Source organism: Mastigoproctus giganteus, chromosome 10 (assembly GCF_048544385.1).
Source record: "Mastigoproctus giganteus isolate SK-2022 chromosome 10, ASM4854438v1, whole genome shotgun sequence".
Lineage (NCBI taxonomy): Eukaryota > Metazoa > Arthropoda > Arachnida > Uropygi > Thelyphonidae > Mastigoproctus > Mastigoproctus giganteus.
In genome coordinates this window covers 38,795,950-38,823,580 of record NC_143584.1, presented here as the reverse complement: position 1 = coordinate 38,823,580, position 27,631 = coordinate 38,795,950, and the positions used below count along the sequence as shown (strand labels likewise).

At 38.8% G+C, this 27,631-nt stretch overlaps 1 protein-coding gene across 1 annotated transcript in view; it reads right to left on the bottom strand.

Annotated features, from left to right (window-relative positions):
• The window catches only part of LOC150078991 (multiple PDZ domain protein-like), a 798,800-nt gene that overhangs the window by 645,309 nt on the left and 125,860 nt on the right, over positions 1–27,631 (bottom strand). The window contains exon 8 of the mRNA XM_090382913.1: positions 10,971–11,030. Coding sequence (XP_090239039.1) covers positions 10,971–11,030 — 60 coding nt within the window. The remainder of the gene's footprint in view (positions 1–10,970; positions 11,031–27,631) is intronic.

Sequence of the window (27,631 nt, the reverse complement as noted above, 5' to 3'; positions counted from 1 at the left end):
CTGCTCCAATTTGTACAGTAGTCTTCCATGCGCAACTGTGTCAAAAGCTTTCCTGAAATCCAAATATATGATATCAAAATTATTTTTTGCATCCAGTTCCTTTGTAACCACATCATAATATCCTATCAAATTTGTCAGACAAGACTTTCCCTTAACAAACCCATGCTGTGTCTGAATTATTGCTGCAGTCTTGTCTGGATGATCCTGCAATGCATCTTTAAGCAGTGACTCCATTATTTTACCCGAAACAGAAGTTAAATTAACTGGTCTGTAATTACTCGTGTCACCCTTTGATCCCCCTTTGTGAATTGGGGATACATTTGCACATCTCCAGTCCGTGGGAACCTCCCCTGAGTCCAAGGATGCTCTCTTAATTAAGGCTAAGGGTTTGCTTAGTTGCTTTTCCGCCTCCTTTAATATAACTGGATAGATCCCATCCACCCCAGGTGCTTTTCTTATGTTTAACTTCAACAATTTCTTCTCCACTTTGCTTTCAGTTATTACAAAATCATTAAGTATCCTGCTACAATTTGATAACCTTCTGCCATTTTCAAACCTTAATAATTCCTCATGTGTGAATGTAGATGCAAAATACTCATTCAGTTTGTTTGCTATCTGAGCAGGATCATCAACAGTCGAACCATTGAAGTCAAGTGGACCAATCAGATTCATCCACTTCCTTTTAGAGTTTATATAAGTAAAGAAATCCTTGCTGTTTTTCTTAGCATCTTTTGCCAAGGATTTCTCGTAATCTGCCTTCGCCTGCCTAACCTCCTTTGTGACCTGATTACAGATTAGCTTATACCTGCCATAGGCTTCTGAGTCGCTTGATAATTTATATGCATCTCATGCAATTTTCTTCTCTGTTACGAGTCTCATTAGTTCATTAGATAACCATTTTGGCCTAAACCTTGAACAATATTTCTTAATAGGTATGAAACTTTTAGTAGCATCCACGATTAATTCCTTGAATGCTTCCCACTTAGAATTTACTGTTGGCAACATCGTCAGTTGATCCCACTGTACAGAATTTAAAAACTGTCGGAGACCACTCTCCGACAGTGTTTAAAAGTGTCATCAATAAAATGAGCGATTCGAACTGCTGGTTAAAACAAGTAAAGCGGACATAATAGGGCTTACGGACACGTGGTGCCACCCGGAAATTGGGGATTATGAGTTTCAGTACGGCTTGTATAATGTATTTAGGAAGGATAGGGTAGATAGAAGGGGTGGTGGGATAATGCTTCTTATCAGAAGCAGCCTGAGTGCGACGATAGCTTTCCCGGATTCAGATGTTTCACATGCTAATATAGAATCTGTATGGTGTGAGATAGTTGGAAACAAAGGCATAATGAGAGTAGGAGTAATCTACAGACAAGGTGATCGTGAAGATTATGACGAAAGCCTCTACATGCAAATGTAATCGGCTAGTAAGCGTCAATGTCTTATTATGGGTGATTTAAATTTGTCTCTAATTGATTGGAGTAAATGGGAAGGAAACTCGACATGGGGGAAAAAAATTTTTAAATCAACCAGATGACTGTTATTTGTATCAACAGGTCAGGGAAAGTACTAGAGAAAAGAATATCCTAGACTTCATCATCACTCATGAATCAGATGATATAACAAAGGCTGATAGTAAAGGAACCAGTAGCAGGAAGTGATCACGGTGTTCTACGGTGGATGATGATGAGAGAGGTAGAGTAGTAAAAGGCAACGGAATGGGTTTTAATTTCAGAAAAGGAAATTACGATGCGTTAAGGTACTACATGGCCTCTATTAACTGGGTAGATATCGCACAGAGAATGAATACAATTGAACTGGGGTATGCTTTTAAAACAATAATCACCGATGCCTTGAATGCGTATTTACCATTAAAAAAATACTCCACGAGGAGGGTTCCAAGTTGGATGAATAGTGAAGTTGCCACATTACTTGAGCAAAAAAAGGTGGCATGGAAAGGTTGAGCAATAAAAAGTACTGAAGCCTATAACAGCTACAAGATGATCTGTAATAGAGCCACAGAAAAGGTTCGACAGGCAAAGGCAGTTTATGAGAAATCACTAGTAAACAGAGCAAAGAGGGAGGTTAAGGAATTCTTCACATATATATATATATATATATGCCAAGAAGAGCATGACAAACCAGATCGGACCTTTACGTAAGGGAAAGGGGATGGTATTAAATACACCAGCTTCCGTTGCAGATGAACTCAACAGTTATTTTGCATCGATATTTACAAATGAAAAATCTTTTGTGGCAATGGAAAATTGTGGGAGCGAAGTTGAAAAATATGTAATTAGTGATATTGAAATTTCGCAAGATTATTTAACGAAAAAACTTTCGAGCCTACAGGCTAATAAGGCTCCTGGAGTTGATGGAATATACCCTATAATCTTAAGAGTTGTTATTTTGGATTTTTTAAGAGCATTAGCAACTAAGACCATATTGCTCCGGGGATATGCGGTGGTCATTTCCTGACCTTTCCGCATCCTCCGTATTTGGTGGATCACGGGCTAGAACCCCGGTCTAATCAAGAAGCGTGTGTTACGCACTGCTGCTCTTGCCCACATGGCTACGGAGGCGCCAATCTTAACGGAGGCGGCAAGTGAGTGCATTGAACCATTGAGGCTAATTATGCGAGCATCACTAGACTCTGGGGAGATTCCCATGGATTGGAAAAGTACCAATGTATCTCCCATACATAAGGGTGGCTCTAAGAGTGAAGTGGTAAATTATCGACCTGTCAGTCTGACTTCAGTGGTAGGGAAATTCATGGAGGCAATGATCAAGGGTGGAATTCAGGAATCATTTGGAATCAGAAAACAACCTACCTACGCACAGATGGTTACTATCCCATCAAAATCAGCTGACCAAAGTTCTACTAAAAGAGAACGCCACTCGCTACTTACCAATCAGCAACTTGATGCAACGCGACCAAACGGCGATCCTATGCATAAAATCCCTGTTTCCTCGCCGAGGTTACCCACAGGATATCGTCCTTGCCTTGCCGAAAAGTACATCACTTCGGTTGAAACGAGAGGGAAAATATTTGTGTTGCGAATCAACCCCAATATTACTCCTGGTGTCATCAGAGAAATGTGTGTTGAGGGAATTGGTATCAATGTTGAGGTACATCAAGTACGAACTAGACACCCTGCCTACTCCTCCTTCACTATCTCTTGCCCCATTAATTGTGAAGCCCAACTACTGAACAGAAATATATGGCCCAGTGGCACCCTCGTTAAAAGATACAGAGAACAATAGACAAGGCCCACTACTAGTACAGTGAACACCCTAGCAAAACAATAGCAATCAACGAACACCTTGCCAGACTTCAAAGGGGATACAAAAGTCTCCCTTTTTCTACAAAATGTTCGCAGCATATCCAATAAACTCCACACCTTGCAGAGTCTTCTAATAAATGCAGAACACTCATTTATCTGTCTGACAGAAACGTGGCTTCAAAATAATAAACAGCTGAACGCCCTGGTAGACAATTTAGGCTACAAGTGCATTGGTAGAGGGAGAGAGATCAAAAGGGGCGGGGGAGTAATGATGATATATAAAACCGACTTCCAGATTGTGAAAGAACACAGCTCTAATTCTGATAACTTTGAAGCTGTTATCGCCACATTCTCTGGTGAGAACAGCAAGGTACAGCTTTGCCTTGCCACCTACATGCCACCAGAACATACGAGAGAGATCAGAAATGAATTCTTTACCTGGCTGGTATCAAACTTAGACTTAAATATTGACACAATCATTTTAGGAGATCTGAATATGCCGTTACCGAGGAATAAAGATGCAAAAGCAGAGCTAGACGCCACAGTAGAAGCACTCGGAATGAAACAGTTAACAACACCTGCGACAAGAGGATTACAGCGCCTGGATTTAATTTATTTTAACGCGCAAGATGTTAACTTAATAGACAACTCCTTACAGTTTTCCTCCGACCACTCTGCGCTTTCAATGGAGGTTGCTCTTCGAAGACAGACTGCCGATCAGAACTGCGGCACACATCAGGGTAATGAATCGAAGTTGATATTTTCCACAAAATATATTAAATCCGAGGTCATCTTGCAATGCTTAGCGCGATACAACTTTCAAAGTCTACATAAGATGTCCACTGAAAAAGCCAAAGACGAGATTTCGCGGTTACTCTTGAATATCGCCCGTCTAGGAGCAGCGAAAATATTAAAGATCTCAGACAGAGCGAACTCTTGGTTCACTCCAGAAGTTAAAGTTATGTTTAAAAAGAAGCAAAAGCTATACCGAAAGTGGAAAAGAACTGGACACCCGACTGATCGGGTTATCCCGGACAACGTATAAATGCGAAAGGGCAAAGTTCATTCGACTGAAAAGACAAGCATAAATTGAGGTTATTAAGGAAAAATTAAAAAAAGGAAAGAGAATAGTTAGCAAGAAAAACAACAAAAAAGAAATGACGGACCAGCTGTTTAGAGAGTGGACAGAAGTCACATTCGGAAAACCTTTGAATGAAAAGCAGAAAAATTGTGAGGAAAACATCCGCGAGATGCAGAAAATGATTGAAAAACTGATGGATCCCACTGGCACTAACCGAACTAGAGATAGAAACATATTACGTGAAATTAATATCAGCAAGGAAAACTTAAAGGAAGCTACACTCGCTCCCCAATAAAGCAACGATCGGGCCGGACCAGTTCCCGCTATTCATGATAAAAATATGTAGTGCTTACATAATCGACCTGCTCCACCACCTCTTCCAAAGAATATTAACTGAGGGGGTTATCCCGAAAACATGGAAGAGATAGTACGTAAAACCAGTTCCAAAAATAAACAATCCTAAAACCAGTAAAGATTTCAGGCCCATCGCAATCGGATGCTCTCTGCAAAAAGTTTTTGAGAAAGCAATCCTCAACACCGTCAATCAGCACTGCTTTGGGGACAGGCCAGAATACTTACATTCTGTGCTTCCTCGAAGGTCGACTATTACAAATTTAATGGAGACTCTACTCCGAATACAGCTAGCTTTAAACAATAAACAACAGTTGGACATCGTTTTCCTGGATGTAGCAGCAGCCTTCGACAACGTCTCAATTCCAGCTATAACAGTAATCCTCAAGGAGTATTTCCTCATTTCAGGAAGCACTTTAAGCATTCTCACTAACACCCTTCAAGAAAGACAAATTATCGCAATAAACGGGAAACAAACAGCAACTTACTGTATCTCTAGGGGAGTACCTCAAGGGGGCGTATTTTCCGCCACCTTCTTCGCAATAGCACTAGCCCCATTTTTAGCTCAAAACTGTGAGCAATTTATTACATATGCTGACGATTTGAAATTTTTTGTAATCTCTAAAGAACAAGAAACTGCACCCAATCTATCAGAGGAAGCAAACAAGGCAATCAGGAAACTAGAAGAATATCTGCACTACATTGGCCTGAAAGTTAATGAAAAGAAAACTGCCCAAATGACCTTCACCAATAAAAAGAAGATAAATGAAATTACAATTTTCGTGAACAATACCAGAGTCCAAAAATCTCTCGCACATGTTGACCTTGGCCTTAAGTGGGATGAAGGACTAAACTTCATACCTCACTTCGAATACATTAGGAAAAAGACATACGCAGCACTCTGGAGCACTAGACAAGAACTCACCGGTCTCCGAAGCCCTCATCTCATGATTCAATACATCCTTAAATGCGTTACAGCGATTCCGTTGTACGCATCGACTATCTGGTCATCGGCCCCCGAGAACAACATCAAGGCCTTCTTAGGAGTAGAATACTGGCTCCTGAGATGGCTAAACAAGATCGCCGGGAAACCGTTTACCATTTCAAGAGCGGTCTTGTCTGCCAATCTGGACATAACACCCTGGAAGTATATCATCACAACCAGAAACATCTTAACTCTGGCAAAGCTACTAACGGAGAGAACAGATGCGCCGAAAGTGGGAAACGTGATCACTCGCCCTCGGATGACACGACCGAGAATAAACAGAGAAGAACCAAGTCTCAAGTGCCAACTGACTCAATTGGACTCTCTGGGGAGATTTTTCCCAGCAAATACTGTGAATTATTTTAATAATTTAAATATAGATGCAGAAAAACTATGTACAGACAAAATGTATAGGACAGAAATATTTGGTAATGTGTACCGGCAGGTACAAATATAATAAGAAGACTAATTTAATAATTTATATAATAATATTTAGCATTTAACAACCATTCGCAATTAATCCATTAACACATATTCTGTGTTTTGTCATCTCCAAATATTGTAAATAAGTTCATGTAAATATGCTTGTAAATACTGATATAATGTAACCACACCCTCTAGCCACGTGCTGTCTATGGGTGTCTCGTGAGAGAAATAAACAGATAATAATAATAATAATAATAATTTGGATCGAATTGAAATTCTCATGGATACTCAGCATGGTTTTGTAAAGGGAAAATCATGTTTAACAAATCTGGTTCGCTATTTTGAAAGGGTCACTCGCGAGCTGGATTTAGGGAATAATTTATTTGTTTATTTAGATTTCAGCAAAGCTTTTGACTCAGTCCCAGATGAGCGGTTGCTTTATAAGCTGGAACAGGTTGGAATCACTGGGAAAATCCTTAGATGGATAGCAGGATGGGTTCAGGGCCGAAGGCAGAGGGTTGTAATAAATGGCTATTCCTCAGATTGGGTTGATGTAAGAAGTGGGGTTCCCCAAGGATCAGTATTAGGACAAACTGCTGTTTTTAATTTTCATAAACGACATCGATGAAGGGACAGAGGGCGTGATGTCTCAATTTGCAGATGATGTTAAAATTGGTAGAGTAGTTAATGATCACTGTCAAGCTGAGCTTCTTCAGAGAGACCCAGATAGACTTCAGGAATGGCCAGAAAAATGGCAGTTATGCTTTAATCCTCACAGTGTAAGGCATTACACCTGGGAAACAGTAATCCCAAAATAACTTATTCACTTGGTGGAGTTCAACTAAACCCTGTACTGGAGGAAGTACAGGGTTTAGTTGAACTAGTCGTTTAGTCGATAGATCATCGATAGGAGGAAGTCCTATCGATGATCTATCGAACTTTTGCAAGTAGAGATAGGGACTTGATAATCCCATTATATAAGGCTTTTGTTAGACCACACTTGGAATACTGGGTTCAAGTATGGAGACCGCACCTAAAGAAAGACATCGAGCTTCTTGAAAGGGTGCAAAGACGGGTAACTCGCTTGGTGAGATCGGCAAAGGGGCGTCCTTATGAAGAAAGACTTCGAATATGTGGGTTGCAGGGTTTGGAAACTAGACACCTTAGAGGAGATTTGATTGAGGTGTTTAAGGCTCTGAGAGGCATCAGTAAAATGAATGAGGACGAAATTTTCAAGATAATAAATGATGCTAGAACTAGGGGACATAAATTCAAGTTACGGGGGAAAATGTTTAGATCGGACTGCAGGAAGTTTTATTTTAGCCATCGAGTTGTAAATTACTGGAACAAGTTGCCTACATGGGTGATAAAGGCTGACAGTTTGGGGAAATTGAAAAGTCATCTGGATAGTACCTTCGGATCAGGGAAGCGCATAGGATGATAGGTGTAATTTCCTTTTCTTTTATTAATTATTATTATTATTATTTTTTTATTTATTTATTTTTTTATCATTGTTTTATTCGGGGTTTGGCTGGTGCAGCATAAGCCATAGGCTTTCTTGCACCATGCGGCCATTACTAATACTAATACTAATATCATTAAAATACCATTTATATAAAAATATCAATGGAAAACCTATGCTTGATGATGTCTCATACTCGAGGTTGGATGGTTAACAAACATACCCTCAGATACTCCTCCAATGTTTGAAGCTGAGACCTGTTCTTGCTCTTCATCGTGTTCATAGCAGAAAAGCTACTAGCCTCACACAGATACGATGTAAAGAAAAAGGAAGGAGTTCTTCAATCGCCTTCTTGTCGAATACTCCTGTCTCTCCGACAGGAGAATTCGACAACCAAAATGAGGCCATATATGTTGATAAGTGCTTTAGTTTCAGTTCTCTGTCGTTTCTTATTTCCGTAGGCTCATCTTCTTATGCAACTGTTAATTCTGCTGATTGGAACGCACTTAAACGGATCTCTTACCCAGTCCAAGGAAGATACATCAAGTGATGGGAAATACTTTTCAATGTTTTTACTAAGCAATGATAAACTTTGTCGAATTACATCGACAAGATTTTTGTTCAGTCTGCAACTTTTTGCCAGCTCAAATATTTCAACTTTGTTCTCATTTTTGATTCTGACTCCCGCACAATGTTCAATTTTTATTAAAAGAGTTAATTTTGTCAGTACAAGTAAGGATATTTTCATTCTTTCCCTGCATACTCTTGTTAATACTCTGCATACGCTTGTTGTTCAAGGCTTGGGAGGTGTCAGCTAGGAAAGGAACTTTATTGCAGCAGGTCTCATCACTAAGCAGGTCAAGTGAACTCAGACTCTTCAGACGTAAAAAAAAAAAAAAAATTATAAGCTCTTCCCTCAGTTCATAGAACCTTGAAAGCACCCACCCTCGAGATAGTCACCTCATTTCCGTGTGCAGCAGGAGTTGTGTGTGAGCAGCTTCTATGGCAGAACACGGTGCTGAAAACAATCTCGATGAGACGATCAAAATCGTTTCATCCAGTACTTTTTGGAGCTCAGGTACTACTGATTTTGAAATGAGGGCCTCTCCGTGCAGTTAACAGTGTGTAAAAACAATGCCATGGTTTTTTTTTTTCTTGGCCAGTGCGACGAATCCTTTCATACTACCCGACATAGAAGGAGCACCGTGCAGATGCCGATGCATGATTTCCATGACAAATCGTGAGAACTGAAATAACTGTCGACAACATTAAGAATGTCTTGGCTTTTTGTTGTTTCTGGAAGTGGTTTGCAAAATAAAAATTGTTCAGTGATGTCTCCATTACAAGCAAACCTGCTGAATGCTAGGGGTTGAGATTTTCAGTGACGTCAGTTGACTCGTCCAACTGGATGGCAAAAAAATTGTCTCAACGTCTTGAGACATGTCTTGTATACGCCGACTAGCAGTGTTATCAGACATACGAATTTTAAAAATCTATTTTTCATATTCCCCGCCAAACAATATTTACAATTTTACAGTATGCTGATAAAATTACTGACTCAGCAATTGCATGTGATTTCATCTTTTTTGCTGCGATTTCGGCAACGGCATAGCTTGCTTCTTGGGCTTTGTCAGAAATAGTTGTGATTTTGGTCCACTATTTAGCTTGGTGTGTTTGATCAGCTATAAGCCTTTTAAAATATTCAACTGGTTTTTTCGTATAAATGTGAGTGCTTTGTGTGAAGGTGTCTTTTCAGCTTACTTGGAACCACAGCTTGGTTTGCCAGTTTCTCACCCCAAACAACATACTTAGGACGTGGCTACTCTTCTTCAGATGAAAAAAATCCGAAGAACAAATAGTCTTCATTATACTGGCGCACGACGGTTTTAGAACTAACACTAACTGTACTATGTGTTATATTACCAGAACTAGTGCCAGTTACACTAGATTTATTGTCATCATCTAACTTATGTTGACCAACTTACACAAGACTGAACCAACAAACTATCCGGAGTACAGAACCTAACTTGATCCCTCACATGTCAAGTAGTCAACTGGTCTCCCCACTTGGTTGGGACAATACTAGCACTGCAATCAAAGACAGGGTCCACGCATACCTTGAAAAATTCCTCATCATTGAGTCCTGGACCAACTTCTCCTGACTAGACGTGACACATCTCATCAAGAAGAGACCTACCATCGATCCCTGTACTTGACCATCATATCTTGGACTCCCGGTTTTGACCACCCCACTATTCGTTATCATGGACTACTGGACCAGCCTTCAGTCTGGATGCGACACAGACTCACCAAATGGAGTCCCAATGACAACACCTGGACTAGACCTGCCTGAACATGACCCATCCACCATAGCAGCACTCACACTGCTGGATTTCCACCAAGTGTCGGCTCCAACTGACTGGCCGTACTAGCTGTACCTACTCTGCACTTGCAGGGTATCTCTCTCTCTCTCTCTCTTTTCCCCCCTATCTTTTTTTTTGTTTCCTACTATCCGTCCTTCTACCCCCCCCCCACCTATTTTTCTCTTTTGTGGGGAGGCGGTTTTTTTTTTTTTTTTTTTTGTGTCCACCCCACTCTTCTCTCTTGTGAGGCACTGGGCATGCCACACTGTCATCAGGGGCCATCTTCCCTGTCGCCCCCTTCTTCTGTTTCCTACCCTCCAGTCTGGGCGCCTCCGTAGCCAGGTGGGAAGGAGCAGCAGTGCGTACCACACGCTTCTTGATTAGACCGGGGTTCGAGCCCGTCACCACCAAATATGGAGGATGCGGAAAGGTCAAGGAATGACCACCGCATATTCCGGAGCAATATGGCCTTAGTTGCTAATGCTCCTAAAAACCAAACAACAACAACAACCCTCCAGTCTTCTGCTTTCCTCCCTTACTTTACTCTTTCACAACTTTTTTTTTTTTTTTTTTGATATGTGTGTGTGTGTGTGTATATATATATATGCCCCACAGGTCTAAATCTAAATACATCAAAATTATTGCCCGACCTATTTGGCCCTAGATCAAGTTATCAGCGAACAACCCTACGCTCTGTTCAAATTACAACCGTTGCTCAAGAAACAGCGATCATTTCATTCTCAAATCTGGTCCTAGCCACTGAAATCCCAGAAAAGTAGGTGGCAGAACCCGCCAGAGTACTCTAGCATCAGTGGTGCACCCGGTCAGCCTCCCCGTAGCACGGTGTGGTAACGTCGGGTCCCACTAAGGGCTCGGCGGCTAATAGACCGGAGGAACAAAGGGCACAACACAATATACAGCACATGACCCCCACACACTTCAAATCTCTGGCCCCGATACAATGTACACTCGCGGAGATGGGAGAAATCCCAGGAGCCGTTAGACACTAACATACCTTACACCTTACATCTAACTTAGGTTTTTTAATTAGAAATCTGTACATGTCTAATAAGCCCTAAAAACATAAAAAATGAACTAAATTCAGAAATAACAAACAAAAATGCATTAGTGCAAAAACTCACACGGAATAACACACCCGATCCGAACAGCTGACTGAAACTGGTGGCTTGACAAGGATGAAAGGTGGGATGGTAAAAGTACATTGCAGAGTTATTTTAGGATCTGGAACAAAGGGACGGAAGTTCTTGGAATTTTACTATAATAACTTTTTTTTTTTTTTTTTTTTATTAAACTATTATTGTTTTCATTCCTATCGGCCTTTTACGAAAAATATACAGTACTTCTAAAATTTACCTCGACGATTTTTTCATTCCTCAATTTTTTTTCTAGCTTCTTTTCGACCTTCCCCCAAACTCCAGCGGCACATTTGCGGACCCTTCGCCGCAAACCAATGTGCCGCTGCACACCGGTTGAAAATCACTGGCCCATAATTTCAAAAAGCTAGTAACAATCCCAACCTATTATTTTATTTATTATTTTTATTTATTCATTTATTTTTATTTATTTATTTTTTTTTTTTTTTGCTGGCACTCGGGATTGGGCAGCCTGGGTGCGGGGTGTTGGCACCCACCTGTAAAGCACTACCTAAGGTGGGTGCGGGATTAGTGCTAATTCGCGCAATTAGACCCAGGTCGGAAAACGTGCCTGGGACGGGTGCCAGGAAACAGCTGCCCAGGGGTGATTGCTTCCTGGTGGTGAGATGGCCTGAATATAATGTTCAGGCCACCTGTAATATTCATAGAGTACATGTTTAATTATAGTTCTAGATGGATTTGGACGAGAGTCTTGGGGCCACCATAGAACAGAAACAAAGATGAAGATGAATCTATTATGTTGCTGCGCGGGTAGCACAGTGGTATCGTCACCGTCCTCCACACACCGGGTGAAAAAGGGCCGGGTTCGAATCCCGTCGATGACGCGAGGAACTTTAATGGGCCTTTTTCACTCCGTGGCTGAGTTAGTCGGTCTCAGGCGTAGATAGTAAGGTTTTTCTCCCTAGAAATTGGGGTTTTTTTCGTCCAGGAAAACAGGCAAATCGACCATAGAACAGACACAAATACGGGTTAATGTATTCAATTACGGGCAACCCAAAAAAATAATAATAACCTATTATTATTATTTTTTTGTTGTAAGGTCTCCATATCAGTGGTCAAGCGTGAGGGAAAAAAGTGCATCCGCTTTAAGTGACCGTGCTTCGAGTCCACTTAACTACTAAATAGGGTATGATATTCTTGTATGTTCTCTATCTTATGAATTTCTCTGATCTTCTTGTGGTCGTCTCGGAGTATTAAATAGAAAATTAATTGATTAATTATGGGGGAAACCAGTAAGTAAAGTCTCAATGTAAGGAAGGGAGGAAAGAAGCAGGTAAATGACTGAAACAGCATTTATTTTTCAACATAAATATTTTAATAAATATTAATACAGATAGATCATAGCAAAGAATAAACTTTAATTCACTGTTTTAAAAAATTCTGGAAATCTGCTAAAAGACTTCGGTTGCTGCTGTAATCGATAAAGTACATCATTTTCAGCCTCCGAATCGCTGGAAACTGTTTGCCACCAAACAAATGAAAATCTCTAGAGAAGGCAGTCAGGACTATAATAACGGCGAATGATCAAGAAGTTCCCATCCAACCATTAATGGTCTCTTCGATTAAGAAAACGCGAAGAGAATAACTGACCTCCTTCACCGAATCGCAGAAAAAGAAAAATCCTTTTCAAACCTACTAAGAAAGACACCTCTAACAATCATCACTATTACCAAAGAAAACCTCATGAAAGCCATAAACTTCCTAATAAAGCAACTGTTGGTCCTGATAACTTCCCTCTTTTCACCGCAAAAATCAGCAGCCTTACATTATTGAGGTGTTCCATCACACTTTCAATGAAATCATTCAAAAAGGTACTCTCCCCTGTATATGGAACAGCTACATAGTCAGGCCCATTCCCAAAATAAAGAAATCAAAAAAACGCCAAAGACTATAGACCCATAGCCATAAGTTGCACCATCTTGAAAATTTTTGAGAAGATCCTTCTCTCAGATCTCACCCAACACTGCTTCGGGCATCGTCCTCTGCACCTACTCTCCGTCTTATCTGGAAGATCAACCGTCACAAATCTCCCTTGAGACCCATTTCCGGATGCAGAAAGCTCTCAACAATAAGGAACAGCTCGATATTATCTTCCTAGACATATCTGCAGCTTTTGACAATATCTCGATAACGGCTCTGGAACAAATTTCATCTTTCTACTACAAAATACAAGGCAATCTCCTGAAGATTTTATGTAACATTCTGAAGGAAAGACGCCTCATAATCTGTAATGCCCATTTTATTGCCCATTACTCCATTTCGCAGGGAGCGCCACAGGGAGGCGTACATCCCATAAAGACAACTTTATTACATATGCTGATGACCTGAAATTCTTCGTCAAATCAAAAATCAACAAGCCAATAACACAATAAATGAACTGGAGCATTATCTCGACTCTATTGGACTACGTTTAAACCCAATCAAATCTGCCCAGATGACAATTACAAATAAAAAGAGCAGGAACAATATCTCTATGCTCGTAAGCGGACGCGAAGTTCCAAAGGTTAAATCGCACGCAGACTTTGGCCTAAAACGGGATGAGGGATTAACGAGCACTTTGATTACATCAAAGCTAAAACATATGCAGCGCTCTGGGCTGCCAAACAGGAGTTAATTGACATTAGAAACCCAGATAAATAAATTTTCTAACCTCCGGCACGACAACCAAGTCAGTAGAGTTTACAACAAATCGTCAATATAAATATTTATCGTATTTAGTAGTCACGGGCTTGAACCCCGTTCCACTCAAGGAACGCATGCCGTGCACTCTCGCTCCTGATCACTGGGCTACGTCAGGATCTTGTTAAAAAGTATATCTTGAAATGTATAATTCCCATCCCAATGTATGCTTCACAGATTGTCTTATATTGTCTCATAACAAACCCTAAAAATTAAAGATTTTAGTTTTAACTCCTTCTGATTGATTTTTCTATCAATTTATTTTACACAGTTGTTAAATATTCTTATATTCACCCCATAGCATTTTACAGTCCAATGATGGGATTCGGTAAGAATCCTGAAATGTCACTTGCTAACAATTTAGTGCATAATTGAATTTTCATAAAACCTCTTTTGTTAATAATTTCACGTGGTATAATAGTGTCATTTATTGTATAAATCAGAAACGATCCTTAAACCTTTTCAGGAAGAGAATAAATTATGAAATTTTGGTGTCAATGTGACATTTCCTTGTCAAGTAAAGATTAAACATCCAAAACATACTTCCATTTTATGTATACAGATAATTCGACATTTTATAAAAAATAAAAAAAATTATGAGTTTCTATTCGTAAATTTTTTACGAATTGTATTTTTCATGTATTGGTCCAATTTTAATGAAATTGGGACATCTTGGCAAATCTTTCCAAAAAGCCAAAATATAAAAATTTAATCGAAATTAGTCTACTGGGAAAAAAGTTATATGCGGACGGACGGAAGAGATTGACAAATTCAATTTATATTTGACTCTCACGATGCGAACTCCTTCCGTCAAATTCAATTTGCAAGTGAATTTGTCAGTCCTTCCATTCAATTATGGACACAACTGAATTACTTACTATGTCATGGCTATTAGTCGATGACTCAAAATAATAGTTGACCCCATAGGAGATTGCTACTCGGTCGCTTGGGTCAGTTCACTCCTGATTGTATCTATATTTTAATATAACCTCGTTAGGCAATAATTCCGTCATATATCTTGTTCTACTGTGAGCCCCTAGCATCTCGCTGTGATGGGTGCTGTACTTTTTTTTAGCGGATAATAAAGATCACTTATGAGTACTTTTGCTGTACTTTTTTTTTGGCGGATAACAAAGATCACTTATTCATCAATTTACCGAAATTATGGATGGTTCAAAGAGAATATAAGCAAGATCCCAATTTTATACATGGCTTGGAAGAGATAAAAATGAGCGAAGGAATGGCATCGGCGAGGAAAAACTAGACGAAAAAGTAACGTCGTGTAAAGATCCAAAAACATCGCCAATACACACACACACACACACACACACACACACACACACACACACACACACACACACACACACACACACACACACACACACACACACACACACACACACACAGTGTGCTGCCACTTTATTAGGTACACCTACCTAGTAGCGTGTTGAGCCTCCAAAACAGCCTGAATTCGTTTAGGCATGAATTGAACAAGATGCTGAAAACGTTGTGCAGGAATGGAGTACCACGCAGACATGAGTGTGTCACAGTTCCTTGAAATTCGACGGAGGTGTAGGCCTACAGCGAACAGCCCTTTCCAGCTCATCCCAAAGATGTTCCAATAGGATTGAGTTCTGCGGACTGAGCGGGCCACTGCAGCAAAGAAAAGTCATTGTCATGTTCCTGGAACCATTCCATAGTGATTCGGGCTTTGTGCACCTGCGCATTATCCTGCTGGAAGTATCCATCTGACTGAGGATAAACTGTCAACATGAACGGATGCACTTGGTTAGCAACGATGTTTGGGTACGATGTGGCATTCAGATGTGAATCTATGTGTATCAATGGATCCAAAGTGTGCCAAGAAAACATTCCCAACACCATAACACTGACCCCACCACCTTGCACAGTAGTCGTCAGACATGACGCGTCCATGGATTCATGTTGTTTTTGCCTTCCATCAACATGATGCACCAGGAACTTCGACTCGTCAGACCAAGCAACTGTTTTCCAATCCTCTATAGTCCAGTGCTTGTGTTGCTGTGCCCACAGGAGGCGTGCTCTCTCTTGTTCTTCACTGATAACAAAGGTACGCGATGTGGCCGTCGGCTGTTGGCGACAAAGTGCGACTAGTGGTCCGTTGCGACATTTTGTTCTGCGCACCAAGGTTGTATTTTGATGTGATGCGCGACATTGTGGCCCGTCTGTTTGCCTGCACAATTCTAGCCATCCTCCTCTGACCTCTCTCATCAACAAGCGATTTTCTTCCACAGGACTGCCGCTGAGAGGATGTTTTCTGTTCTTTGCACCATTCTCGATACACCTTTGAAACTGTGGTGCGTGAAAATTTCAGGAGAACTACCGTTTCAGAGATGCTTTGTCCAGCACATCTTGCACCTACTACCATGCCACATTCGAAATCCGTTAGATCACTCCTTCCCCCCATTCTTTCTACGGTTTGTACGCTTAACTGATACTAGAAAGGTTGTTCTGCTGCATTTATATCCAACTGTGGTCATGTGACTTGCAACATTGTGGGACAAACCATTTGTGTGCACAGCAGGGGTGTACCTAATAAAGTGGCAGCACAGTGTGTATATATATATATATATATATATACACAGTACTGCCATAAATACCGTCACAAAAGTAAGCCTCCCATAATAATTGAAATGATATCACAGAGCTGTGGGTTTTGCATCATGTGTAGTACTAATGTATGGTTTTCTTTAACAGGTATCATCAACTAGTAAAGGAAGTCAGTGAAAAATGGAATGGGGAGATAAAGATCTCTGCTGTCATAGGTCTATGAAGACCTATGACAGTAGAGATCATTAGAGCATGCTGTAGCCAATTTCCTGCTGGATGTTGTGCGTACTTCTATTGATGAATGGCCGGAATGTTTGAGGTCTTGTGCAAAAAACAAGGGGGGAAGAGGCATTTGGAAAGAGTGTTGTGTTGCTTCATTTGTTGGATGTTCAAGAATAAACCCAAAGAGTTTTGAGTTCCTGTGTCTTGTAATAATGCAGGCTGCGCTCAGCAGAACGAACATTCAGAAACAATCGTACGTACAAGCACAAAAAAGGCCTACCTGATTGAAACGGAGAGAATTCTAATGATATTTGCTTTTTTTCTCTTTCAAGCTTTGTTGATCCTAAAGATGTTTGCTTTTTTCTCTTTCAAGCTTTATTAGAATACTCACAAAGTTCCCGGTGAAACTGGTGTTTGGGTTACTACTTCCCGTTTGTCTGACACAACTCCAAGGGAAACATAATAACATCGACAACTCCTTAGAGAATATGCGGCTAGATACAAATCGCAAGGGTACAGCAGTGAAATTCTCTCCCACTTCCGAAGGATGTTCGGTAAATGCAGTGAAAAGTCAATAAATGCCATGAATGCTAATTCAAAATATTCCCTAGAGTCTTATATTTCTATTTCGCGCTAGGTTTTTATTTCTTAAATTAATTGATTTTTTTTTTCTTTTCCTGTGATTAACAGAAGTGGAACGTAAATAACTATCTTGTTACCAATCAATTACTAATTAGTTAACTAATAATATATAAAAGTAATTGTTTTCCCTTCATCGCATATAAATCTGAACGTAACAAAATATTCAGTCCACGTTTTATAATACTCTATAATCAACAGCGCACGAAATGCAAAACATTTAAATCAGCGCACGGAAAGAAAGAAAAAAAATTCCAGTACATCAATTACAATATAAGGATATCCTACGTAACATGTATGAAAAAAAAAAAAAAAAAAAAAGAAATAATGACTGCTGGATTCTCCTATAGTAGAACCTAATGCGCCTCCGCGTGGCTACAGTTGAGAATCAGGGCACGACTAACCTGGTGTTAGTTGGACCTCTGGATGCCAAGACGCCAGTTGCCGCTCACCAGCACTTCAAGTTAACAATACACAACACTGCACATAAACAAAATACTACATACAAACGGACGGCCTTGGCTTTTGTCTCAGAAGATCAGAACAGACAAATCAGCGGTAAATGAGAGACGGCTGGTTCCTCAAAAACCGATATTGACATTGCTGGATTCTCATTCTGTCACCGTTTCTCTTTTCCGACATAACTCATGACCATTATGAGTGCGAAGAGCAGACTGTGAACTCATGTTGCCGACCTGGGTATTCTCCTGCCTAGGTCGGACATGCTGACGGCGATTCAATGGGCATCGCACTCTCAGTTGTCTGGCCTGCTCTTGCCGGCCTAGATGCTCCTTGCATCCAGGTTGGATCTTCTGAAGGAGACTGTCCCGCCTCCCCTTGTCACGGAATTTACATATCAAAAAACCTATGTTCCTCGGATCCCTGTTGCTGACCTGGGCGACTCTACGCATGGATAGGATATGCTGACGATGCCTCGCCTTCTTTCACTCGTGGGACTCAACTTCCTGTTGTAATAGCTATTCAAATACTAATGCTTCTCCAGAATGGGATTTTGTGACTGTACGGAGCATCTCTCTTCTGTAGATGGCGTGGAGCTTCTCCTCACCTTTGCTGATTCCTGCACACACACACATACACACACAGGAGTGGAATTTTTGGGGATGATGGAATATACTCCTTCCAGTGTGGAATCGTTCTCTACGAATTAAGTGCCCTCACAGTTAACTCTGACCCTCACTTCTTCATTTTATCTATTACTTAGGTCCTCTGAAGGCCACCCAATCCTGTCAACCCTTTCATAGGGCCCCCTCACCTAAAAGACTTGCTCTTCACTCGCCTTGGGTGCCTTCCTCCATCCCCCTCTTTCTTGTCTTCCCTACTCTTACCTATTTTGCACTGTTCACTCCGTTCCTGGACCGCCTTTGCTTCTCTTGAGGCCAGAGCATTGGTGGCCAAGTAGCATTTCTTCCTACCGTGCATGGTCCAGTTCCTCCTGCTGTGGACGAATGCTCGGAGGACCCTTCCTGGTGATCATACCTCCTAACAATCATACTATGTTCATTATGCTGGATTTCTACTGGTCAGATTTAATGAAATTCAGAATGCTAGACAAATCTTTTTAGAAGTGCAAAATATAAAATTTCATGTAAATCCATACCATTGAAATCGAATTATTACGTGCGGACAGAGAGACAGACACAAATATGATAAAGACAGTAAGCGCTTGGAAGTGAAAAACTGCCAAAATGCGCTTGAAGTGGAAGAAAAAAAAAAATTTAAAAAAAGGACCTCTGTTCCAAGAAGTAATAATATAAATAAGAACACAGATTTCCAATTGGCATCCAGATAAACAAACAGATTCAAATACACATTAAGCATTTCACAGATAAATTTAACCAGCGGCATGACAAAATGCACTCTCCCGATTAATAAATTTTGAAAAGGTGGATCGTCTACGAACTCGAATCAGATTTCTTCTAACGGCAATCACTTTCAACGTACTCTCCACATTTAAAAGAACATCTATTTTCATCATACAAGACTAAAAAATATTCTTAAGTTTTTCTAAGATTCAAAATAGTGCCGGTCATGAGCAACGTGATGCATGCAACATTCTGTAAGATACAAAATCTTACAGAATAAAAGTAATGCTGAGAAGTCGGTTTTATTAATTAAGGAATTCTTGTTGCTAGTTGAATAAGATAGTAATATCGTCTGATTTCAATAATAAGAATTATTCAGTATGAAATATAAATTTAATCGGTAGTAAGAAATAAAGGCAGGGTCCACAAGCCATAAATGCCTTCAACTTCCGTTATACTCGGGGACATACAAAGAGAAAACTACGGCAAAGCATCTTGGGGTCTGGCGCAAACAGACAAATTAAGGTTTATGCAGGGTCGCAAACAGGAAGTGAGTTCTTGACCAGCACACAAGTTTCCAAAAATAAATGCTGTGGTCACTAAATGGGAGTTTCGTGGTTTTAGAACGCTACGGGGACAAGGCGTTGGATGAGAGGGGAGTGTTGTTTTTTTGGATAATCGGCAAACATCTAAGGGCACACTGTATGCCAGCAGATCCGGTAAAAATAATAAAAGTGGGTGTATTGTAACACGTGTTTCTGGGCAGGCTGAGTAAGGGCCTTCTAACAAATGAAAGGAGAAGAATTCGTAGATGAATATAAGATTTGAGGGAATCATGGTAATAGGCGTGACGAACGCGGAAGTTAGATGTGGGAGGAGTAGAACAAAAAGGGGAGCCCAAGAAAAAAATTCATTCTGTCAGAGTTGAGTAAGTTTTTGACAAAGTTTAGGATGGTATAGTCAGTCAGTGTCAGTAAGTTGAGTAGTTGTAGTATTAGTTAGTGTTGGAGAGAAGAAAGGGGATCAAGTTAAGATGTAGCGGTCAGTCTGTTTGTCCATCCGTCAGCAAGTCAGTAGCAGACAGAGTTTTTTTGAGTGAAGAAGTGAAAGGGATGGAGAAAGGTGCCGTGCAGAAAAATTAAAATTGTCGGACAATAAAGAAAGCCCGACGTATTGTCATTTTTTTGAGTGAAGAAGTGAAAGGGATGGAGAAAGGTGCCGTGCAGAAAAATTAAAATTGTCGGACAATAAAGAAAGCCCGACGTATTGTCATTTTTTTGAGTGAAGAAGTGAAAGGGGTGGAGAAAGGTGCCGTGCAGAAAAATTAAAATTGTCGGACAATAAAGAAAGCCCGACGTATTGTCAGTAAAGAGCAGAAGGCAACTAAAATAGCTGAGAAGGCAGAATACAGTAGAAGTTAGCTCATTGTAGGATCTCACACACAATAATTGAGAAGGAATCAACTCCTGTATTAATAAAGAAGATGTCTGATGCCCAGGAGATAATGGTGCTGAAGCCGATAAAATCCGGAGCCGGACCGAAGGGAGAACAAACATGCTGACCAGATGAAATGAATCGCTTTTAAGGAGAAAAGGTACTCGAAACTCAAGAAGCAAACCCGATAACTCCTGTCGAACTCTCCAAGGGTTTGTGAGATGCATTCCAAATGGAATAGACCTGCTGTTCACCGCGAGAAAGATGAAGGACATACCGCAGAGCCTTCCATGATAACTAAGTAAGTGATTAGCTCTCTTAAGTATTCTCCAACACACAAAAGACTGTAGATATCCCGATAGCCGAATTGGTAGAACTTTTGACAGAACGCTGTGAGATATGTATAAGAATTACTCAGTTGTAAGGATAGGTTATTGTAGGTTATGTGCTGAAGGACATTAGCCAGGGCATATATATAAAATACTTGAAGTAATTGATGCCTTGTTTATAATTGCTTGATAGGCTACAATTAAATATGTTTTGGATGGGAATTAGAAGTGAGTGTTACCTGTAAATAATCATTGTAATAAGTAAATGAATAAGTATTGAATTTTGGAAAGGAATTATAGGGAATAAGAAAAACGACGGTAGCCCTCAAATGTTCAAGTTGTTATTTAAATAAATAAATTTTCTGTTTATACTCCGACACGACAACCAAGTCAGTAGAGTTTACAATAAATCGTTAATACAAATATTTATCGTATTTAGTAGTCACGGGCTTGAACCACGGTCCCCTCAAGGAACGCGTGCTAGGCACTCTCGCTCCTGACAACTGGGCTAAGAAACTGGCAGTGGCATGATTACCAGTATTGAAGAAGGTTGTAAATTATAATTTGTTATAAAGGGGAGGATAACAAATTCTCCAGAAATTAAGAGTACAGAAGTTTAATCTAATTTTGGAGTAAGAAATTGATTTGTAGAGGAGAGAGAATGTTAACAGATTTTTGAAAGTTATTTGAGCTCAGGTGTAAGGAGGAAGAAACACTATCAGTTCTTGAAAGGGGAATTTTGATTATGATATATATATATATATATATATATATATATATATATATATATATAAGCAGATGAGATTAGATTATCTTGTCATGTGTTTGAGTTTAATCATTTTGGTTTTGATGTATTCATGTAAATATGTACAATAAACTGAATTTTATGTATAACCTTTGTGTGTTTTTTGTTGTTCTGAGTACCAGCCTATCTGAAGGGAATTAAATACATCTAAAGAGTAGTTCCCCGAACCTGAAAATTTCAGGTTCGGGGAACGTGCGCAAGTGGGGAATTTATTCTAAAGGGGAACTAAACAAAAAAAAAAAAGGATATATAAATACAGTATAATAAATAATAAACAATAAAATATAAAAAAACAAACCCCCACAATTCGCTTAACGCACTTCGATTTCGGAATTGATTTGATTTTAGGTGAAAACTTTGATTTCGGATTTTGATTTTAGATGAAAGCAAGATGTTAGAAACTGTTTAACCAGATTGGACCGACATTGTTTAGTATTGGTGCAAATCGAGTTCATGAAATGTCCCCCTCCCCAAAAAAACTCCAGTGGTAATAATCTATGCTTTAAATACTGAGTGACTTTGGTCTTTCAATCCTTATTTTCAATTATTTGCAATATCCAAAAGCATTAGCTGATACAGGTGGTTTTTAAAAAAAAAAAAAATCTAAGTAGGTAATTAAGAATGGAATCGAGAGCCAGTATGGACGTGTACGGTGAAGTTTTGTGGACGCCAAATCTATGCGGCTCAGCCGAAGAAATATATAAAATACTGGATTTGGCGAATTTCCTGAAGCTTATTTCAAAATATAACTTCTTGTCTGCTTTTCGATGGGTACGGATAGATACTTTGATCTCATCAAAAGTGAGATCAAAGGGCCACCCGAAATTACGATAGGGGATCAATAAATAAGTCACAAAGTAAATGAGGGAAGAAAGAAATAAAGAGAAAACTCACTTGAAAGAAGCATTTATTTTCCAATATAATAACTTTAAACATGTATCCACTTCTCTCATCGTTTTATCAGAATTTGGAAACAAGCTGTACAGAGACCTGGGTGGCTGTCTTTTTTCTGATAACACATATCAGAAAAGCGCATCGCACCAAGCTGTTTTTAAGGGACCAAACAAATGGAAATCAAGATATCGTCATCATCCCAATCTGAAATCAATTATTTCAGAATTATTTGTAAATTTCGATGACCCATTCAGGGTATGCCCAGACTTTTGAAAACGCACAAAAAATGCCATGATGGCTACAGCCATAATTAAACTTCTTTGTTCGAGATGATGCATTACCATTAGTATATATGATGCGAGAAAACAAACTTATGTAGTATCAGCAAAAAAAAAAAAAAAACACACACACACACATTTCACACATCCATTCCCTTTAAACCAGGCCTTCTTAAACTATAGGTCGCGACCCCATTTGGGGTCGCGTAGCAAAATTCTGGGGTCGCGAGAGATTTTAATGTGAAATATTTAAATACACGATTTTATAACATCTAGATGTGTATTTGTGCAGAGTCACACTCACACACCTGCACACAAACAAAGGGAGGAATGCGCGCGCACACGTGCAGCGAGACTATGATTGAATAACACTGACTGTAATGTGTACTAGTGTAGTATTGACGCTCTTCTAGTGTAGTCAATTGTAAGTGTTCCGCCGTAACGAGATTTTAGTTTTTTTTATTTATTCGGTAATTAATAAATCAATTATTATATGCAATATGTTATTTTTATATATTTATTGTATTTTAGGATCAAAATAATTTTTGGCCATGGATAAATGGCTGAACTTAAATAAGAATAGCAATGACGCAGATAATAATGCTACAAACTCTTCTCAGGCAGGACAAAATATTGAAAAACAGGCATCTTATGTGCGAAAAAGAAAATATGATGAGTCTTTTCTTCAATTTGGCTTTACATTTCAAAATTGTAAGGGTAATGAACAACCTCTTTGTTTGATCTGCAATGAATTATTGGCTCCGGAGAGTATGAAACCATCAAAATTAAAGACATCTTGAATCAAAGCATGTTTCGTATGTCAATAAACCAAAAGAATATTTTGAAAGACTGTATAAATCTTTAAATAAAGAAAAAAAATCCTTTGAAAAATTTATAATTAGTGAAAAATGTTTACTAGCGTCATATGAAGTTTCATACTGTATTGCTAATAATAAAAAGCCGTTCACCATTGGAGAAGATCTTGTATTACCTGCTGCTATTAAAATGGTAGAAATACTACATGGAAGTAAATATGGCGATGATATTCGAAAAATTCCTTTGTCGAACGACACTGTCTCGAATAGAATTTCTGATATTAACAAGGACCAATTAGTGCAACTTATTACAAGAATTAAAGAAAGCCCAAAATTTTCAATTCAGTTGGACGAAACAACTGATATTACTAAATTGGCTCAGTTGTTAGTATATGTCAGGTACGTTTATAAAGAAAGCGTGGAGGAAGAATTGTTATTTTATCGTCCTATGGAAGACCATACTACAGGGAAAGACATACATTGTAAAGTTGACGATTTTTTAAAAACTGAAGGTTTAGAATGGAAAAATTGCTGTGGAATATGCACAGATGGTGCAAGAGCGATGACCGGCAAAAATTTGCTCATTATGATCATATAACTTTTACTCACTGCCTTATTCACCGAGAGGCCCTTGCAGCAAAAAAATTAGCACCAGAATTGAACGATGTGCTTCAGGATGCTGTTAAGATTATGAATTTTATTAAGAGCCATGCCCTTAACAGCCGCTTATTTTCAAATCTCTGTAAGGATACGGATTCCAACTACACAACTTTATTATTACATGCAGAAGTAAGATGGTTGTCAAGAGGTCAAAGTTTAAGATTATTGCTATTAAAGGATGAGATCGAAATATTTTTAACCGAACGAAAATGTGAACTTGCTGCTTTTTTTCAAAATGACTTATGGCTATCCAAGCTGTGTTATTTGTCAGATATTTTTGCGAAATTAAACGATCTCAACTTGTCTCTCCAAGGAAAAAATTGCGATATATTTACTTCGAATGATAAAATTGCAAGTTTTATCAAAAAGATCAACATTTGGAAAAGTAGGGTAGAAAAAAATTCGTTCGAAATGTTTTCCAGTGTCGACAATTTTATAATCGAGAAAATTCATTGTAAAACTTTTATTACAAAAAAGTCCTTGACTGAATTCTGGATCGGAACTAGAACTGAATTTTCCACAATCGCTGATATGGCGTTAAATGTACTTCTGCCATTCAACACCACATATTTATGTGAAGTTACTTTCTCAGCTTTAACACGTATTAAATCCCAGTATCGTTCAGCGCTAAAAAATGTTGAAGAGGTCTTACGTCCAGCAGTGTCAAACATTCCACCAAGATTTAATTTGTTATGCAATAAAAAACAGGCACGCCCATCTCATTAAATTTTTTACTTTAATTTTAATTTAATACTTACCACTCAACGACTGCCTTCGAATATATTCGAGCGAACTAAGACGGTCAGAATCCCCTTTTATTTATGTTATTGCAAAAAATGCAATTTTGATGAAAAATAGGGCATATAATTTTTGTAACTATAATAAATACAATTTTACAATTTTTTGTGCAATTTTTAATTTTACATTTTTGTATGTTTCAAAACGAATTCTAAAACTATATATTTTCATATGTATATGTATATTGTTACCTAATAAATAAATCATCAAAAAATATTAATTTATCTTTCTTTTATATTTATATGGGGTCGCCAAGAAACTCGCAATCATAAATGGGGTCGTGAATGAAAAATGTTTAAGAAGCCCTGCTCTAAATGTTTGTCCACTTGATCCTTGAATTTATTTAAGCTATCAACTTCCACAACGATAGATGGAAGTTTGTTCCAGCAATCAACAATCCGCTGGGTAAAGGCAAATTTCCGCATATCTATTCTATAACAGTCCTTCCTCAATTTGAATTTATGTCCCTTCATGTTCGTAATCTGAGCAAGAGGAAGAATCCCATCAGAATTGAGCCTGCCCAACCCATTCCAGGCCTTATACCCTCAATCAGATCACCTCGCAGGTGCCTAGTCTCCAGATGCTGCAATTTGCAAAACTTAGCCTTCCTTGATAAGACCACCCACCCCTTCGTTCCCCTCACCAATCTTGTTGCCTTTCTCTGTACTCGCTCAAGCAACTCTATGTCCTTTCTAAAATGAGGCTTCCGGACCTGTACGCAGTACTCAAGGCGTGGCCTGACCATTGCCTTATACAAAGGGATAATCACCTCCTTTTCCATACTAGCAAAATTCCTGTATATCACTTACAATACCCCACGACCTGCTCTGCTCAGAAAACGTCATATCTCACTGCACAATTAATCCCAGGTCTTTTTCATTTTCTATCACCCAAAGTGTAGTATTACACAGTTGGTACGTTACTCTGGGGTTATTTCTAACTGTATGCAGTACTTTGCATTTGTCAATGTTAAACTTCAGTTGCCACTTCTCAGCCCATCAGCCCAACTTTTCTAGATCCTGATGCAGTAGCAAACTGCCATTATTGTCACTAACAACCCTGCCAACCTTTGTATCAATATCAATCAATATTCATCAATATCACTGATAAACAACCGTGGGCCCAACACCAAACCCTGGGGGACTCCACTAATAATATTAGTCCACGAAGAGCAGTGGCCACTGAGTACCACTCTCTGTTTTCTCCCACTCAACCACCCTTTCAGCCATTGCACCAACTTATCCTTAATACCACACTGCTCCAATTTGTACAGTAGTCTTCCAGACGCAACAGTGTCGAAATCCAAGTATATGATATCAAAATTATTTTTTGCATTCAGTTCCTTTGTAACCACATCATAATATCCAATCAAATTTGTCAGACAACACTTTCCCTTAACAAAACTATGCTGTGAGTTTTCATTGTATGCTTCAGTGTATTCATTCACGTTTGGATTCGGGTTAGCATTAGTTATATATAGTGCAAGGAAGACAGATTTTGGTGCACTAGTAAAATAAATAAAATAATAAAACTATACAAAAAAATAATAAATAAACATTAACAAATTAAAACTGTCCAGCTGACATGTGAATATCCTAAAGGTGTCAGCTTCGACACACCCAGGGCTCTGAGCTGGATAACATCTTTCTTCTTTTTCTTGGTGATTCTCTTCTACTTCTCTCTCTCTCTCTCTCTCTCTCTCTCTCTCTCTCTCTCTCTCTCTCTCTCTCTCTCTCAGGGTAACTCTCGGGAATTTTTTTTTTTTTTTGGCTGGTGCAGCATAAGCCTTAGGCTTCCTTGCACCATATAGCTAATAATAATAATAATAATAACTACCCACCGTGATAACTTATTCCACTAATTAACAACTCACTGCTAAAAGAAAACCAACTAGCAAAATCCGGTCTAAATCGCTTTCCCGTAATTAGAATTTCTGGCTTCCATAGTTCTGGAATCATTTAGAACATTGAAAATTTCTCTTTCATTCATTTTACTGTTCCCTCTCAGGCCCTTACAGACCTGAATCGAACTCCATCTAAAATGACCGGTTGCTCTAGAGTAGCGTTTCTGAACCTTTTTGCAGCGTGACCCAACGTATTTGTTTGTAATTGTACTGCGACCCAAATGTTTATAATATAAATTTTTTAAAAACCTGGTAGACTGGAATCACTGTATATTACATAAATAAATAAAATTATTTATGTAAATAAATAATAACTTCTACATGTGACAATAACTTCTACATGTGAAAAGTAACATTAAGTACATTTCTACTGAGAGCGGTTCAGATGAATTTCGATTTATAACGAATACTTCAATTTCATTTTTTTTATTATTTAAATTCAACTATGGACTAACGATTTTAAATAAAACAGGCTGTTTCAAAATTATAAAAATCACTAAAATATTTTGAATTATATTTATTAAAAACTCTTACATAAATAATGAACAAAATAATATAAGATAATATTTAATGACTTTGTTGTTTTTCCTCAATTAATTTATTAAATCTTGCTTCAATAGAATTAGTTAATGC